This window comes from Triticum urartu, chromosome 2 (genome assembly GCF_003073215.2).
Source record: "Triticum urartu cultivar G1812 chromosome 2, Tu2.1, whole genome shotgun sequence".
NCBI lineage: Eukaryota > Viridiplantae > Streptophyta > Magnoliopsida > Poales > Poaceae > Triticum > Triticum urartu.
Genome location: NC_053023.1, coordinates 632,088,668 through 632,107,017, shown reverse-complemented (window position 1 = coordinate 632,107,017; position 18,350 = coordinate 632,088,668). Strand labels below are relative to the sequence as shown.

Sequence of the window (18,350 nt, the reverse complement as noted above, 5' to 3'; positions counted from 1 at the left end):
GGCGGCGGCGGTGGTGGAATGTCAGGAGAGCTTCGCTAAGCACTACGGAGAGGAAGAGGGCTATGAGGGAGAGGAAGGGCAGCGCCATGGCGTGGAGATGTACTCAAGTGTGTGGCTGCCCTCTCTCTACCTCTCTCTATATATAGGGGGGAGGGAGGAGGAGGCGCCCTAGATCCTATCTAGGGGGCGGCGGCCACAGGGGGAAACCCTGGATGGGTTTTGGGCGCCTCCCACCCTCGTGAGCCTTGGCCCCCAAGGCAAAAGGGATGGCTGCCCTAGGGGGGAGCCCCCACCCCTTCTTGTTACATGGGATGGGGTGAGGGGGTGCACACAACCCCTTAGTGGGCTGGTGTGCCCCTCCCCTAGGCCCATGAGCCCCCCCAACAATTGCCCCCCCCCCGAAACCCCTTTCGGTCATGCTGGTCATCACCCGGTACCCGCGGAACAATTTCGGACTCCAATACCCTTCGTCCAATATATCAATCTTCACCTTCAGACCATTTCGGAGTTGCTCGTCATGTCTGGGATCTCATCCGGGGCTCCGAACAACCTTCGGTAACCACCATAAAGACTCAACTATACTTATATCATCACCAAACATTAAGTGTGTAGACTCTGCGGGTTCGAGAACTATGCAGACATGATCGAGACACCTCTACGGTCAATAACCAATAGCGGGACCTAGATGCCCATATTGGCTCCTACATATTCTATGAAGATCTTATCGGTCGAACCTCGATGTCAAGGATTCAGCTAATCCCGTATGCAGTTCCCTTTGTCTATCGGTATGTTACTTGCCCAAGATTCGATCATCGGTATCTCCATACCTAGTTCAATCTCGTTACCGGCAAGTCCTTTTACTCATTTTGTAATACAAGATCCCGTGGCTAACCCATTTGTCACGTTGCTTGCAAGCTCAGTGTGATGATGTATTACCGAGTAGGCCCTGAGATACCTCTCTGTCATACGGAGTGACAAATCCCAGTCTTGATCCATGCCAACTCAATAGACACCCTCGGAGATACCTGTAGAGCACCTTTGTAGTCACCCAGTTATGTTGCGACATTTGGTACAGACAAGGTACTCATCCATTGTCAATGAGTAGCATGATCTCATGGTCATAGGAAACATATACTTGGCATGCACAAAACGATAACAATAAACTTGACACGGTCATATGCTACATTTATAGTTTGGGTCTTGTCCATCACATCATTCTCCTAATGATGTGATCCCATTATCAAATGACAACTCATGTCCATGGCTAGGAAACCATAGCCATCTTTGATCAACGGGCTAGTCTGGTAGTGTTGGGGAACGTAGCAGAAATTCAAAAAATTTCCTACGTATCACCAAGATCTATCTATGGAGAGACTAGCAACGAGGGGAAGGAGAGTGCATCTACATACCCTTGTAGATCGCTAAGCGGAAGCGTTCAAGTGAACGGGGTTGATGGAGTCGTACTCGTCATGATTCAAATCACCGATGACCAAGTGCCGAACGCACGGCACCTCCGCGTTCAACACACGTACAGCCCGGTGACGTCTCCCAAGCCTTGATCCAGCAAGGAGAGATGGAGAGGTTGAGGAAGACTCCATCCAACAGCAGCACAACGGCGTGGTGGTGGTGGAGGAGCGTGGCAATCCTACAGGGCTTCGCCAAGCACCACAGAAGAGGAGGGAGAGAGAGAGATGTAGGGCTGCACCAACGAGAGATCGAATCACTTGTTATGGGCAGCCCTATGCCTCACTATATATAGGGAAGAGGGAGGAGGGTGCGCCCCCTCTAGGGTTCCCACCCCTAGGGGGGGCGGCAGCCCTAGATGGCAAAGGGGTGGCGGCCAAGAGGGGAGAGGGGAGGGAGGCGCAGCTAGATGGGCCCTAAGGCCCATCCCCTTTAGGGTTTGCCCCCTTCCCACCTCTTAGGCGCCATGGGCCCTTGTGGGAGGCGCACCAGCCCACTAAGGGGCTGGTCCCTCACCACTCTTGGCCCATGCTAGCCTCCGGGGTTGGTGGCCCCACTTGGTGGACCCCCGGGACCCTCCCGGTGGTCCCGGTACGTTACCGATAAATCCCGAAACTCTTCCGGTGACCAAAACAGGACTTCCCATATATAAATCTTTACCTCCGGACCATTCCGGAACTCCTCGTGACGTCCGGGATCTCATCCGGGACTCCGAACAACATTCGGTAACCACATACAAGCTTCCTTTATAACCCTAGCGTCATCGAACCTTAAGTGTGTAGACCCTACGGGTTCGGGAGACATGCAGACATGACCGAGACGTTCTCCGGTCAATAACCAACAGAGGGATCTGGATACCCATGTTGGCTCCCACATGTTCCATGATGATCTCATCGGATGAACCATGATGTCAAGGACTTAATCAATCCCGTATTCAATTCCCTTTGTCTAGCGGTACGATACTTTCCCGAGATTCGATCGTCGGTATCCAGATACCTTGTTCAATCTCGTTACCGGCAAGTCTCTTTACTCGTTCCATAACACATCATCCCATGATCAACTCCTTGATCACATTGTGCACATTATGATGATGTCCTACCGAGTGGGCCCAGAGATACCTCTCCGTTTACACGGAGTGACAAATCCCAGTCTCGATTCGTGCCAACCCAACAGACACTTTCGGAGATACCTGTAGTGTACCTTTATAGTCACCCAGTTACGTTGTGACGTTTGGTACACCCAAAGCATTCCTACGGTATCCGGGAGTTGCACAATCTCATGGTCTAAGGAAATGATACTTGACATTAGAAAAGCTTTAGCATACGAACTACATGATCTTGTGCTAGGCTTAGGATTGGGTCTTGTCCATCACATCATTCTCCTAATGATGTGATCCCGTTATCAACGACATCCAATGTCCATGGTCAGGAAACCGTAACCATCTATTGATCAACGAGCTAGTCAACTAGAGGCTTACTAGGGACATGGTGTTGTCTATGTATCCACACATGTATCTGAGTTTCCTATCAATACAATTATAGCATGGATAATAAATGATTATCATGAACAAGGAAATATAATAATAATCAATTTATTATTGCCTCTAGGGCATATTTCCAACAGTCTCCCACTTGCACTAGAGTCAATAATCTAGTTCACATCGCCATGTGATTAACACTCACAGGTCACATCGCCATGTGACTAACACCCAAAGAGTTCTGGGTTTGATCATGTTGCTTGTGAGAGAGGTTTTAGTCAATGGGTATGAACCTTTCAGATCCGTGTGTGCTTCACAAATCTCTATGTCATCTCCTAGATGCAGCTACCACGTTCTATTTGGAGCTATTCCAAATAACTGTTCTACTATACGAATCCAGTTTACTACTCAGAATAATCTGGATTAGTGTCAAAGTTTGCATTGGCGTAACCCTTTACGACGAACTCTTTTACCACCTCCATAATCGAGAAAATTCCTTAGTCCACTAGTTACTAAGGATAACTTTGACCGTTGTCCTGTGATCCATACTTGGATCACTCTTGTACCCCTTGACTGACTCATGGCAAGGCACATTTCAGGTGTGGTACACAGCATAGCATACTGTAGAGCCTATGTCTTAAGCATAGGGGACGACCTTCGTCCTTTCTCTCTACTCTGCCGTGGTCGAGCTTTAAGTCTTAACTTCATACCTTACAACTCAGGCAAGAACTCCTTCTTGACTGATCCATCTTGAACAACTTCAAGATCATGTCAAGGTATGTGCTCATTCGAAAGTACCATTAAGCGTTTTGATCTATCCTTATAGATCTTGATGCTCAATGCTCAAGTAGCTTAATCCAGGTTTTCCATTGAAAACACTTTCCAAATAACCCTATATGCTTTCCAGAAATTCTACATCATTTCCGATCAACAATATGTTAAAACATATACTCATCAGAAATTCTATAGTGCCCCCACTCACTTCTTTGGAAATACAAGTTTCTCATAAACTTTGTATAAACCCAAAATCTTTGATCATCTCATCAAAGTGTACATTCCAACTCCGAGATGCTCACTCCAGTCCTCAGAAGGATTGCTGAAGCTTTGCATACTTATTAGCATCTTTCAGGATTGACAAAACCTTCCGGTTGTATCACATACAACCTTTCCTCAAGAAAATCGTCGAGGAAACAATGTTTTTGACATCCTATCTGCAAGATTTCATAAATAATGCAGTAATTGCTAATATAATTCCAACAGACTCTTAGCATCGCTACGAGTGAGAAAGTCTCATCATAGTCAACTCCTTGAACTTGTCGAAAAACATCTTAATGACAAGTCGAGCTTTATTAATGGTGACATTTACCATCATTGTCCGTCTTCCTTTTAAAAATCCATATGTACCTAACAGCCTTACGACCATCAAGTAGTTCTTCCAAAGTCTACACTTTGTTTTCATACATGGATCCTATCTCGGATTTTATGGCCTCGAGCCATTTATCGGAATCCGGGCCCACCATCGCTTCTCCATAGCTCGTAGGTTCATTGTTGTCTAGCAACATGACTTCCAAGACAGGATCACGTACCACTCTGAAGTAGTACGCATCCTTGTCATCCTACGAGGTTTGGGAGCGACTTGATCTGAAGTTTCATGATCACTATCATAAGCTTCCACTTCAGTTGGTGTAGGTGCCACAGGAACAACTTCCTGTGCCCTGCTACACACTAGTTGAAGTGAAGGTTCAATAACCTCATCAAGTCTCCACCATCCTCCCACTCAATTCTTTCGAGAGAAACTTTTCCTCGAGAAAGGACCCAATTCTAGAAACAATCCTTTATTGCTTTCAGATCTGAGATAGGAGGTATACCCAACTGTTTTGGGTGTCCTATGAAGATGCATTTATCCGCTTTGGGTTCGAGCTTATCGGCCTGAAACTTTTCCACATAAGCGTCGCAGCCCCAAACTTTTAAGAAATGACAGCTTAGGTTTCTCTAAACCATAGTTCATACGGTGTCATCTCATCGGAATTACGTGGTGCCCTATTTAAAGTGAATGTGGTTGTCTCTAATGCTGAACCCATAAACTATTGTGGTAATTCGATAAGAGACATCATGGTATGCATCATATCCAATAGGGTGCAGTTATGATGTTCGGACACACCACCACACTATGGTGTTCCAGGCTGTATTAGTTGTGAAACGATTTCCACAATGTCTTAATTTTGTGCCAAACTCGTAATTCAGATATTCATCTCTATGATCATATCATAGATCTTTTATCCTCTTGTCACAACGATCTTTCAACTTCACACTGAAATTACTTGAACCTTTCAATAATTCAGACTCGTGATTCATCAAGTAAATGTACTCAACATCTACTCAAATCATCTGTGAAGAAAGAACATAATGATATCCACTACATGCCTCAGCACTCATTGGACTGCACACATCAAAATGTATTACTTCCAACAATTTGCTTTCTGATTTCCATTTTACTGAAACCGAGGCTTTCAGTCATCTTGCCCATGTGGTATGATTTGCATGCCTCAAGTGATTCAAAATCAAGTGAGTCCAAACGGTCCATTTGCATGGAGTTTCTTCATGCATACACACCAATAGACATGGTTCGCATGTCTCAAACTTTTCAAAAATGAGTGAGTCCAAAGATCCATCAACATGGAGCTTCTTCATGCATTTTATACCGATATGACTTACGTGGCTGTGCCACAAGTAGGTGGTACTATCATTACTATCTTTTGGCATGAACATGTGTATCACTACAATCGAGATTCAATAAACCATTCATCTTAGGTGTAAGACCATTGAAGGTATTATTCAAATAAACAGAGTAACCATTATTCTCCTTAAATGAATAACCATATTGCGATAGACATAATCCAATCATGTCTATGCTCAACGCAAACACCAATCTCGATGGTAGAGGGAGCGTGCGATGCTTGATCATATCAATATTGGAAACACTTCCAACACATATCGTCAGCTCACCTTTAGCTAATCTCCGTTTATTCTGTAGCTTTTATTTCGAGTTACTAACACTCAGCAACCGAACCGGTATCTAATACCCTGGTGCTACTAGGAGTACTAGTAAAGTACACATCAACACAATGTATATCCAATATACTTCTATCGACCTTGCCAGCCTTCTCATCTACCAAGTATCTAGGGTAATTCTGCTCCAGTGGTTGTTCCCCTTATTACAGAAGCACTTAGTCTCGGGTTTGGGTTCAACCTTGGGTTTCTTCACTAGAGCAGCAGCTGAATTGCCGTGTCATGAAGTATCCCTTTGTTCCCTTGCCCTTCTTGAAACTAGTGGTTTCACCAACCATCAACAATTGATGCTCCTTCTTGATTTCTACTTTCGCGGTGTCAAACATCGCGAATATCTCAAGGATCATCATATATGTCCCTGATATATTATAGTTCATCACGAAGCTCTAGCAGCTTGGTGGTAATGACTTCGGAGAACCATCACTATCTCATCTGGAAGATTAACTCCCACTTGATTCAAGTGATTGTTGTACTCAGACAATCTGAGCACAAGCACAACAATTGAGCTTTTCTCCCTTAGTTTGCAGGCTAAGAAAAAAACGTCGGAGGTCTTATACCTCTTGACGTGGGCACGAGCCTGAAATCCCAATTTCAGCCCTCGAAACATCTCATATGTTTCGCGACGTTTCAAAAACCGTCTTCGGTGCCTCAACTCTAAACCGTTTAACTGAACTATCACGTAGTTATCAAAACGTGTATGTCAGATGTTCGCAACATCCATAGACAACGTTCGAGGTTCAGCACACTGAGCGGTGCATTAAGGACATAAGCCTTCTATGAAGCAATGAGGACAATCCTCGGTTTACGGACCTAGTCCGCATAATTGCTACTATCAACTTTCAACTAAATTTTCTCTAGGAACATAATTAAACAGTAGAACTGAAGCGCGAGCTACGACATAATTTGCAAAATCCTTTTGACTATGTTCAGGATAATTAAGTTCATCTTATGAACTCCCACTCAGATAGACATCCCTCTAGTCATCTAAGTGATTACATGATCCGAGTCAACTAGGCCGTGTCTGATCATCACGTGAGACGGACTAGTCAACATCGGTGAACATCTTCATGTTGATCGTATCTTCTATACGACTCATGCTCGACCTTTTGGTCTACTGTGTTCCGAGGCCATATCTGTACATGCTAGGCTCGTCAAGTTAACCCTAAGTGTTTTGCATGTGTTCCGAGGCCATGTCTGTACATGCTAGGCTCGTCAACACCCGTTGTATTTGAACGTTAGAATCTAACACCCGATCATCACGTGGTGCTTCAAAACACGAACTGTCGCAACAGTGCACAGTTAGGGGAGAACACTTCTTGAAATTGTTGTAAGGGATCATCTTATTTACTACCGTCGTTCTAAGCAAATAAGATGTATAAACATGATAAACATCACATGCAATCAAATAGTGACATGATATGGCCATCATCACTTTGCTCCTTTTGATCTCCATCTTCGGGGCTCCATGATCATCATCGTCACCGACATGACACCATGATCTCCATCATCATGATCTCTATCATCGTGTCTTCATGAAGTTGTCTCGTCAACTATTACTTCTACTACTATAGCTAATGCTTTAGCAATAAAGTAAAGTAATTACATGACGTTTAAGTTGACACGCAGGTCATAAATAAATAAAGACAACTCCTATGGCTCCTGCCGGTTGTCATACTCATCGACATGCAAGTCGTGATTCCTATTACAAGAACATGATCAATCTCATACATCACATATATCATTCATCACATCCTTTAGCCATATCACATCACATAGCATACCCTGCAAAAACAAGTTAGACGTCCTCTAATTGTTGTTTGCATGTTTTACGTGGCTGCTATGGGTTTCTTGCAAGAACGTTTCTTACCTACGCAAAGACCACAACGTGATATGCCAATTGCTATTTACCCTTCATAAGGACCCTGTTCATCGAATCCGATCCGACTAAAGTGGGAGAGACAGACACCCGCCAGCCACCTTATGCAACTAGTGCATGTTTGTCGGTGGAACCGGTCTCACGTAAGAGTACGTGTAAGGTTGGTCCGGGCCGCTTCATCCCACGATGCCGCCGAATCAAGATAAGACTAGTAACGGCAAGCATATTGAACAAAATCAACGCCCACAACTACTTTGTGTTCTACTCGTGCATAGAATCTACGCATAGACCTAGCTCTGATACCATTGTTGGGGAACGTAGCAGAAATTCAAAAAATTTCCTACGTATCACCAAGATCTATCTATGGAGAGACTAGCAACGAGGGGAAGGAGAGTGCATCTACATACCCTTGTAGATCGCTAAGCGGAAGAGTTCAAGTGAACAGGGTTGATGGAGTCGTACTCGTCGTGATTCAAATCACCGATGACCAAGTGCCGAACGCACGGCACCTCCGCGTTCAACACACGTACAGCCCGGTGACGTCTCCCAAGCCTTGATCCAGCAAGGAGAGAGGGAGAGGTTGAGGAAGACTCCATCCAACAGCAGCACAACGGCGTGGTGGTGGTGGAGGAGCGTGGCAATCCTGCAGGGCTTCGCCAAGCACCACAGAAGAGGAGGGAGAGAGAGAGATGCAGGGCTGCACCAACGAGAGATCGAATCACTTGTTATGGGCAGCCCTATGCCTCACTATATATAGGGAAGAGGGAGGAGGGTGCGCCCCCTCTAGGGTTCCCACCCCTAGGGGGGGCGGCAGCCCTAGATGGCAAAGGGGTGGCGGCCAAGAGGGGAGAGGGGAGGGAGGCGCAGCTAGATGGGCCCTAAGGCCCATCCCCTTTAGGGTTTGCCCCCTTCCCACCTCTTAGGCGCCATGGGCCCTTGTGGGAGGCGCACCAGCCCACTAAGGGGCTGGTCCCTCACCACTCTTGGCCCATGCTAGCCTCCGGGGTTGGTGGCCCCACTTGGTGGACCCCCGGGACCCTCCCGGTGGTCCCGGTACGTTACCGATAAATCCCGAAACTCTTCCGGTGACCAAAACAGGACTTCCCATATATAAATCTTTACCTCCGGACCATTCCGGAACTCCTCGTGACGTCCGGGATCTCATCCGGGACTCCGAACAACATTTGGTAACCACATACAAGCTTCCTTTATAACCCTAGCGTCACCGAACCTTAAGTGTGTAGACCCTACGGGTTCGGGAGACATGCAGACATGACCGAGACGTTCTCCGGTCAATAACCAACAGCGGGATCTGGATACCCATGTTGGCTCCCACATGTTCCACGATGATCTCATCGGATGAACCACGATGTCAAGGACTTAATCAATCCCGTATTCAATTCCCTTTGTCTAGCGGTACGATACTTGCCCGAGATTCGATCGTCGGTATCCAGATACCTTGTTCAATCTCGTTACCGGCAAGTCTCTTTACTCGTTCCGTAACACATCATCCCGTGATCAACTCCTTGATCACATTGTGCACATTATGATGATGTCCTACCGAGTGGGCCCAGAGATACCTCTCCGTTTACACGGAGTGACAAATCCCAGTCTCGATTCGTGCCAACCCAACAGACACTTTCGGAGATACCTGTAGTGTACCTTTATAGTCACCCAGTTACATTGTGACGTTTGGTACACCCAAAGCATTCCTACGGTATCCGGGAGTTGCACAATCTCATGGTCTAAGGAAATGATACTTGACATTAGAAAAGCTTTAGCATACGAACTACATGATCTTGTGCTAGGCTTAGGATTGGGTCTTGTCCATCACATCATTCTCCTAATGATGTGATCCCGTTATCAACGACATCCAATGTCCATGGTCAGGAAACCGTAACCATCTATTGATCAACGAGCTAGTCAACTAGAGGCTTACTAGGGACATGGTGTTGTCTATGTATCCACACATGTATCTGAGTTTCCTATCAATACAATTATAGCATGGATAATAAACGATTATCATGAACAAGGAAATATAATAATAATCAATTTATTATTGCCTCTAGGGCATATTTCCAACAGGTAGAGGCTTACTAGGGACATGTTTTTGCCTATGTATCCACACATGCATTTGAGTTTCCGGTCAATACAATTATAGCATGGATAATAAACAATTATCATGAATAAGGAAATATAATAATAACAACTTTATTATTGCCTCTAGGGCATATTTCCAACATTATCTCCCCAGGGCTTCACCTAAGCACTAAGAAAATATGACCGAGGGTGTAAACGGTGGAGGGGGCGTCACACATGACTAAGACAATGTTGTATTTATGCTAGGCACCCCCTCCCACATATATATAGGCGGAGGAGGGATCAGCCAGGAGGCGCCCCCAAGTAGGTTGAATCCTACTTGTGGTCCCTTCCCAAGTGGCGCCCCCTTCCTTATTTGGAGTGCGGGAGGAAGGAAGGAGGAGGTGCCCCCCTCTCCTTTCTCTCCTGAGGAGGGAAAGGCAGGAGGGGCCACCCCTCCCCTTTCCTTCTACTAATATTTGCTCCTTTTCCAGCCCAGAATTCTAGCTGCCGGCATTCTTCCTCTTCATGTAAACCTTGTAAAATAAGAGAGAAAAGGCATAAGTATTGTGACATAATGTGTAATAATAGCCCATGATGCAATAAATATCGATATAAAAGCATGATGCAAAATGGACGTATCAAGAAACTAGTCTCGTTTTGAACATGGAGAAGTGTCACTTCATGGTAAACGAATGTATAGTCCTCGGTCATAAGATTTCTAAAAGAGGCATCGAGGTAGATAAAGCTAAAGTTGATGCCATAGAGAAAATGTCATGTCCTAAAAATGTCAAAGGTATAAGAAGCTTTTCTTGGTCGTGCTGGTTTCTATAGATGATTATTAAGGACTCTTCTAAAATTTCTAGGCGTCTTACTAAACTTTTGCAAAAAGATGTTCCATTTGTTTTTTATGATGATTTTGTAGTAGCCTTGGAAACACTTAAGAAAGCCTTACTAACTGCCCTATTGTTCAACTACTTGATTGGAATTTACCCTTTGAAATTATGTGTGATGCTACTTATGATGCTATAAGTGTTGTTCTTGGTCAAATAGTTGATAAGAAATTGGATGTTATTCATTATGCTAGTAAGACCTTGGACATTGCCAAGAAAAATTATGCTACTACCGAGAAAGAATTTTTAGCAGTTGTGTTTGCTTGTGACAAATACAGAACTTACATTATTGATTCAAAAGTTACTATTCACACTAATCATTGATACATCTCCATCGTATCTACTTTTCCAAACACTTTTGCTGTTGTTTTGGACTCTAATTTGCATGATTTGAATGAAACTAACCCGGTCTGACACTGTTTTTAGTAGAACTACCATGACGTTGTTTTTGTGCAGAAATAGAAGTTATCGGAATTAGATGAAACTTTTTGGAGATTTTTTATGAAATATATGAAAAATACTGGATCCGAGACCCACCAAAGGGGCCACCTATTACCCACAATGCAACAAGGCACGACCAACCCCCCGGGCGCGCCCTATTACCTTGTGGGGCCCATGTGGACCCTAATCTCAAGCCTATAATTTCCGTTTCCCTAAGAAAAAATAGGAGAAGAATTTTCATTGCGTTTTACTATACGGAGCCGCCGCCACCTCCTGTTCTTCATCGGGAGGGCTGATATGGAGTCTGTTCGGGGCTCCGGAGAGGGGGATTCATCGCCATTATCATAACCAACCCTTCTTCATCACCAATTTTATGATGCTCACCATCGGGAGTGAGTAATTCTTTCGTAGGCTTGCTGGACGATGATGGAGTTGGATGAGATTTGTCATGTAATCGAGTCAATTTATTTGGGCTTGATCCCTAGTATCCACTATGTTATGAGACTGATGTTGGAGCGACAGAAAGATGAGTTGGTGGCGACGGAAGACGAGGACGTGACGGAGGAGAGGCGGACGTGGAGGCTACCTACGCTGCGGCGACGACACCTCCTTGATCGGGAATCAACTTGCTGGGATGGTCGGTCCGGGAGGGCAGAAATGCATGGACTATCGGACTGTTATTCTTTTGGATTCGGGCATGTAAAAACTAAGCATATTTGCCTCCTTTTGATTGTGATCGGGGATGCGATCCGGTGCAGGTGTGATCCGGCGCGTTGTGTGGATCAACATAGATTTGAATTTGAATTTACCGGCGGACAAAATACATCTATAATTAGATGGCTACCTCCCGCATCCATGTTCGTGGACTGGTCCCCCTGTCCGCGGACGGATGCGGAAGAAAATTTATGGGTTGCCGTTGGAGATGCCCTTAATACCACATAGGCCAGTTATAAAGATAGGCACACATGCAAATTTATGAAGAGTAAAATACATTGAAGGTCCTAAAAGTATTTCAAGTGGGCCAAGTAGTAGCTCCTAAAAATTTGAAATCGTTCACCGCAGGTCCTAAATGCGTATAAGTCATTTATCGCGGTAATATCCCGGGTGTGCCAAGTAGGTCCTAAAAGTCATGGGTAAAATACACATATAGAACCATGTGAACAAATTCAAATTTTCAAGACCTACTTGACACACTTGGAATATTTTTAAAACCTCCAACATATTTTACTCATTTGTAAATACACGACGGACGAAAATTTAGGACTGACGAAAAAAGGAAGAAACACACCGCCCTTTAATATTAGGTATAGATTTCATAAAGAAAATCATATCATAACACAATATATATACTACTAGTAGTACAATACAAGGCCATCATAAGAAAGTTCCAGTTTTTTTTGAAATAATTTGAGAATTTGAGTTATCCAAATTTCGTATGAATTATTTTTGAATCAGGAGACCTAACTATGAGCTTGGTGCCACAATCGTGGTTTCAATCAAATTGGAGCCGGGCATCAATTTGATGTCGTACGAGATCATCACTGTCAAACATGGTTTAAAGTCGATAAAAACTTGCAACATTCCGCCATACATCTTGTTTAAAAATTGAATTTCGGAACTGTGCACAGCAATACTCAATTCGAAAGCTATCCGTAAACAAAGAAAGAAAAAATGGACCAAACTCGAAAGCTCTCGAATAGCACACGTACACCCGTATCCAGATTGGCAACCGATGGCCTGAAACCACGGCAAATCAACAGCCTCTCACTGTTCCCCCATACACCCGTTCCACAGAAACACCGGGGGGTGGTTTCAGCGCCCAACCCATCCCTCTCGCACGGAGGGTGCTCGCCAGCGCACCGGTCCACCGCGCACCGAGTTCACTGACCCTTGACCCAGCGTTTTTGTTGACAGATAGTAATCCATTTCCCGCTTTGGGTGGCGCACCCTGATCCTGGCTCCATCCCACCTGCCCACCATCCGACGGCCGCGATTCGCCCGCCCCCTCTCTCGCGGATCGCGATCCGCGGCATCACCGTCCAGCCAATGAGATCGCAGCATTCGCACCACCCCGGATCGACCCCCTCGGCGTGTATAAATAAGCCTCGACCCGGTCCTCTCGAATCCATCCACCTCTGGAGCTCCTTCTCGTAATCTCAAGCGAGCACACCGCGCAAGTAGCAGCGTCAGTTTCAGTTTCAGAGCTCCGCTTCCGTTAGCCGCCATGCCTGCCCTCGCCAAGCCCGCTGCCCGCCCGGCCAAGCCCGCCGCCTTGGCGCCGAAGCCGAAGCCCGCCGCCGCCAAGCCCAAGGCGGCCGCCGCTGGAGCCGCCCACCCGACCTACTTCGAGGTGAGCGTCTGAGCCTCTCCTGTGTTCACCTCTGATTGAATGGTTTTGATTGCGATTGGGCTGATTGGATCTTGCGCAGATGATCAAGGAGGCGATCGCGGCTCTCAAGGACAGGACCGGGTCGAGCTCGGTCGCCATCGCCAAGTTCATCGAGGAGAAGCACGGCAAGGCCCTCCCGGCCAACTTCAAGAAGATGCTCTCCGTCCAGCTCCGCTCCTCCGCCGCCAAGGGCAAGCTCGTCAAGGTCAAGGCCTCCTACAAGCTCTCCGACGCCGCCAAGAAGGACTCCCCCAAGGCTAAGCCCGCGGCCAAGCCCGCCAAAGACGCCGCCAAGGCCAAGAAGACGGTGGCCGCGAAGCCCAAGAAGACCGCCGCCGCTGGCACCAAGCGCAAGGCGCCCGAGAAGAAGAAGCTGGTCACCAAGGCCAAGAAGTCGCCGGCGGCCAAGGCCAAGGCGAAGCCGAAGACCGTCCGCTCCCCGGCCGCCAAGAAGGCACGCAAGGTCGCCGCCGCCTGATCTGATCCTATCCGATATCTGGTCTTAGGAGGGCTTGGTGTTCAAGGGTCTGTACAAAAGGATGCCTCATCCTCCCTTGTTTAGGTTTCGGTTCTGCTAGGCAAGTTTATGTATCGTGGGTGGTGTTTAGTGTAATGTAATGGTTGCTTTAGAGATGTTTTCAGCTCTGACTCTGAAATGAATCTGCAGTTTCTCCATACAAGCAATTTCCCAATCTCTATTTACTTCAGTTTTATCACCCTCTGTGCCTTGTGATCGTTTGTTCCCCAATCCCTATTTACTTCAGTTTTATTAAGGTCGCTGGGGGATTCATCTTCAATTTGATCTTGGAGAATAGCGCTGCCTGTTGCTTGGTCCTTGTTTTGCTTCTGGTTATCCCCTGCATCTGCTTATGTACCTTCCAGTTTTAAATTGTAAATCTCTGTTCGCCATTCCTTTGTTAGGTCTGTTCTTCTCCCAGTTCATCAGGTAGGGTATGCCTTAGAAACTGAGCAATGTAATCGGGAGATACACTGTTATTATCCCTCGGTACGATTCCTTCTCCGTGCGTCGTATTGAGGGGAACGGGAACACGACGGGGTGCGTGGCAAATACCCTGTTGTCAAGCAGCTGCGAGTGGCTGATGCCGCACGGACCGTTGGCTGTTGGTTGCAGCTGCGCGCTAATCAAGCTGCATCGGCGACTAGGGAGAGAATCACAGCAGTCAGCAATTGCCAGGGACAAATCGCCGCGTTACGCCGTGCGAACCGTGTGTGGCAGCGTGTCTCGCTACTCAGGTTCGACTGAGTAAATTTCATAAACCTCTCCATTTGACATTCTTAAAGTGCTCGGATATAACGGAACCCCCTATATTTAATTTCCTAAATGAATACTATTTTTTTCATCCGTTGTTACACACACATTTTAAACGATTGCACGGTAGTTCATCCATCATTGGTTTGGTGTCTATTTGTCTTGCCTACTCACACAAAGTTGCCAATAGTTGACAAGTATTGGTATTTCCAATATTTGGCTAGCCAAATATTACTAGCAAACCAATCATGCTCTTCATCCATCATTAGGACGATCCAAATTTAATTTAAATATGCACATACTTTATCCAAAAGACATTCAATTGAGACAAAAACTTGCAACATCGTATTTGTCCACAATGAAATCATCAAGAACAAACACATCACAAGATCATCGCCACATTGCATTACCAAAATCCCTAGCTAAAAAAGAGAAGTGCAATTTTTTACCCCTCGGGCATTTCATGATACATATCGTGGGCATGGACCTCGTCGGAGGCTGCGGTAGTCATAGGTGGCGGAGCAGGAGGTGATGGGTGGGGTCGGCGATGCTAGAGAATGCCTGCGTGACACTGGACGTGTAGAAGGAATCTGTGTGGACGACTTCTTCCTCGTTACCTTGTTGAGGGCCTTGCCAGCCACCTGGCTTCCTCGCGTGCTTGCCATCGACTGGAGCAAGTGGGAGAGCGGCTGGTAGTTGATGATCTGCAAGTCCACAAAGTTTAGTTGCAACTTTGTGAATTAAGAGTAGTATCGATCTGACGGGAGCATAGGAAATGATCTTACCTCCTGCAAGTTAATCACCATCGAAAGAAAAGCATAGACGAAACCTTAAAATATTGTGAGTGAATGGCATATCAAAATAAAGTGTGAAAGTAAAATAAAAGTGAGAGGATAAATGCAAGCGATGAAATAAATAGCTCTAATGCATTCTCATGGAGTATAGATTCCCCAGTAGTATGTGTCTAACATAATATATGCGCGAAGCACAGTTGTTGGTTCAAATAACTAAGTCACCTTGCATATTTTTATAAATGGGTGAAGCCTGGTACAACATACGTGCTACTCGTGTAGCTCGATATCACACCCGCCACTATCATTCTTCGCCATAACAGATTACGATGACGATGGTTAATGGTTACCCAATGGACGCGGACAACAGGTGATTCTCTATTATTCCCCTATCAATTGGTTAGGAAAGAAGTGGAGGATATTAGTCACCTCTTTACCTCCGCATGCCAACATCACAACGATAGTAACATCCTTCATAGGCTAAATGTCGAGTGGTCGACCTTACACAACATTCATGAAGAATTCTAACTCATACATGCAAAGGAGGATTATATATCTTATCGTTGTTCAACACCTCAACATACAGGGTGTAACTCAAACATAGAAACGACAATCATCACTAGGGTAATCATGGCAAGCATGAACAAACGGTCAAGGTAATATACTTAGGTTTTCACCTTGGGTTTGGTATTTACAAAGAGATGACTAGAGGGTACTCATGATGAATGTTAATGTCGGAGTCTCCTTGGTCGAGATTATGGCGTGGCATGGCCCTTCTATTGACCCCCCTTTTGGATCACCCGAGCCTAGAGTTTTGCTCGTTCCCGAGCAAGTATTTCGGCTTGAAGAACAAGGTCATCATGGACACATGGCGCAGGCAGGGGGTGGCCACGCCACCTGTCTATGCGGGGCTCCTGAGCACCACCTTGATCTAATTCCACCGCCATGAATTCATATAGATACTGAGACCATTCGTCGTTCCTCTAGAAGACTTTTACCCGCGCCGCATGCCTCTGTTCCGAAGAGATGCCATCTGAAGTCCAGTTCCAAAACCATGACGGAGGGGGAAGCCACTGTCAGATGCCTCTTCATCACCTTACGGCCTCCATGACCATGCGTGGATAGTTTCCTTAGGACCGATGGGTCCATAGTAGTACCTAGATGGTTCTGTCTCTCTTTTGTGATCTTCAATACCATGTTCCCCTTCTTCCTTGTGTGATTGGGATCACTCCGATGTAATTCCTTGGTGTGTTTGTTGTGACAAGATGAATTGTGAGTTCATAATCAGATCATTCATTAAATCCTATTGAACTTTTGAACTTTCTTTGTTGTACAATTAAATAGGTATGTATGCTTTCCTATCTATTTGTCTTCTCTGGCCAAGATTGAGGAGTGGTTCTTTAGATGGAGTAGTGCATTGATACGTCTCAAACGTATTTATTTTTCCGAACACTTTTGCTCTTGTTTTGAACTCTATTTTGCATGATTTGAATGAAACTAACCCAGACTAACGTTATTTTCAGTAAAACCAGGGGAAATCCGTGTGTCGTGTGTACCCCAATATGATCCTCTATGCCCTCCGCCCCATAAGGAACCCCTTGCAGGGATCTAACGGGATTACGCAATATCTACAACTTTAAAAATATTCGTAATTTCTGAAAAAATCCGTAAAGATCACATACACATATGACCATGAAAACTAACCTATGGCGAATTCTTGAAAATCATATGAATAGTTACGACTAGGGTTGGGCACTTTGTGATCGAAAGCCGAAAAATGTTTTAAACGATTTGACGGTTTATTTAGTGTTCGGTTTTAAGGTTCAGTGTGAAACTTGTCCGCCATTTGGTGTTTTGTATTGTGTTCGGATTTGCTATTTTCTCAGGTTCCTGGAATTTCTTCTCCCATTAGTCACTTTTTTCCTTCTTCCTTCCCTCTTGGCCGAACCTCGCTGGAGAAGAACTAGCCCCACCATTTATCTTAGGGTGAAACATTGTCCTTATTATCTACTCCCTTTGTTCCGAATTACTTGTCGCAGGTATGGATGTATCGAGATATATTTAGTTCTAGATACATCCATTTATGCGACGGGTAATTTGAAACGAAGGGAGTATCTTGTTATGGGATGGGGGTGCAGGGGATCGCCGGAAGTTCTTATGGATGGTGTCGGGCTTAGAGGGATGGCCGAGGCAATGGCTAGCAATGGCGGTGGGGGAGGGCGAGGCGGTGCGTGGTAGCAACCGCCGGCCACGGGTGATGGAGACCGACGATTAGGACGGGGTAGGCTGGGGGATCAGGAGAAGGAAGAAGGAAGGGAAGAAAACGATGAACAGTAGCATGATCTATTTTGAACCATTGGATCAAGATCTGACAATTCGTATAAAAAGCCACTGATGCAACTGTTTTTCTTTTCAGGCTCATGACAAATAGAGCCTCCCTTCCAATTTTAACCCAGTCTCGCGGGGGTAATTGAGCTGTTCGCCCGCCCCTTCTCTCGCACTCACAATCCGCGGCACTCCCCCTCCAGCCAATGAGATCGCAGCATTCCCACCCTCCCGGATCGCTCCCCTCCGTGACTATAAATACGAGCCTCCACCCGG

At 45.7% G+C, this 18,350-nt stretch overlaps 1 protein-coding gene across 1 annotated transcript; it reads left to right on the top strand.

Annotated features, from left to right (window-relative positions):
• Nucleotides 1-13,415: 13,415 nt before the first annotated feature.
• Nucleotides 13,416-14,321, top strand: LOC125539304 (histone H1-like). The gene is made up of 2 exons (XM_048702729.1): nucleotides 13,416-13,649; nucleotides 13,729-14,321. Exons 1-2 carry the CDS (start codon nucleotides 13,524-13,526, stop codon nucleotides 14,164-14,166), a joined length of 564 nt encoding a protein of 187 aa, XP_048558686.1. The 5' UTR covers nucleotides 13,416-13,523; the 3' UTR covers nucleotides 14,167-14,321.
• Nucleotides 14,322-18,350: the final 4,029 nt, after the last annotated feature.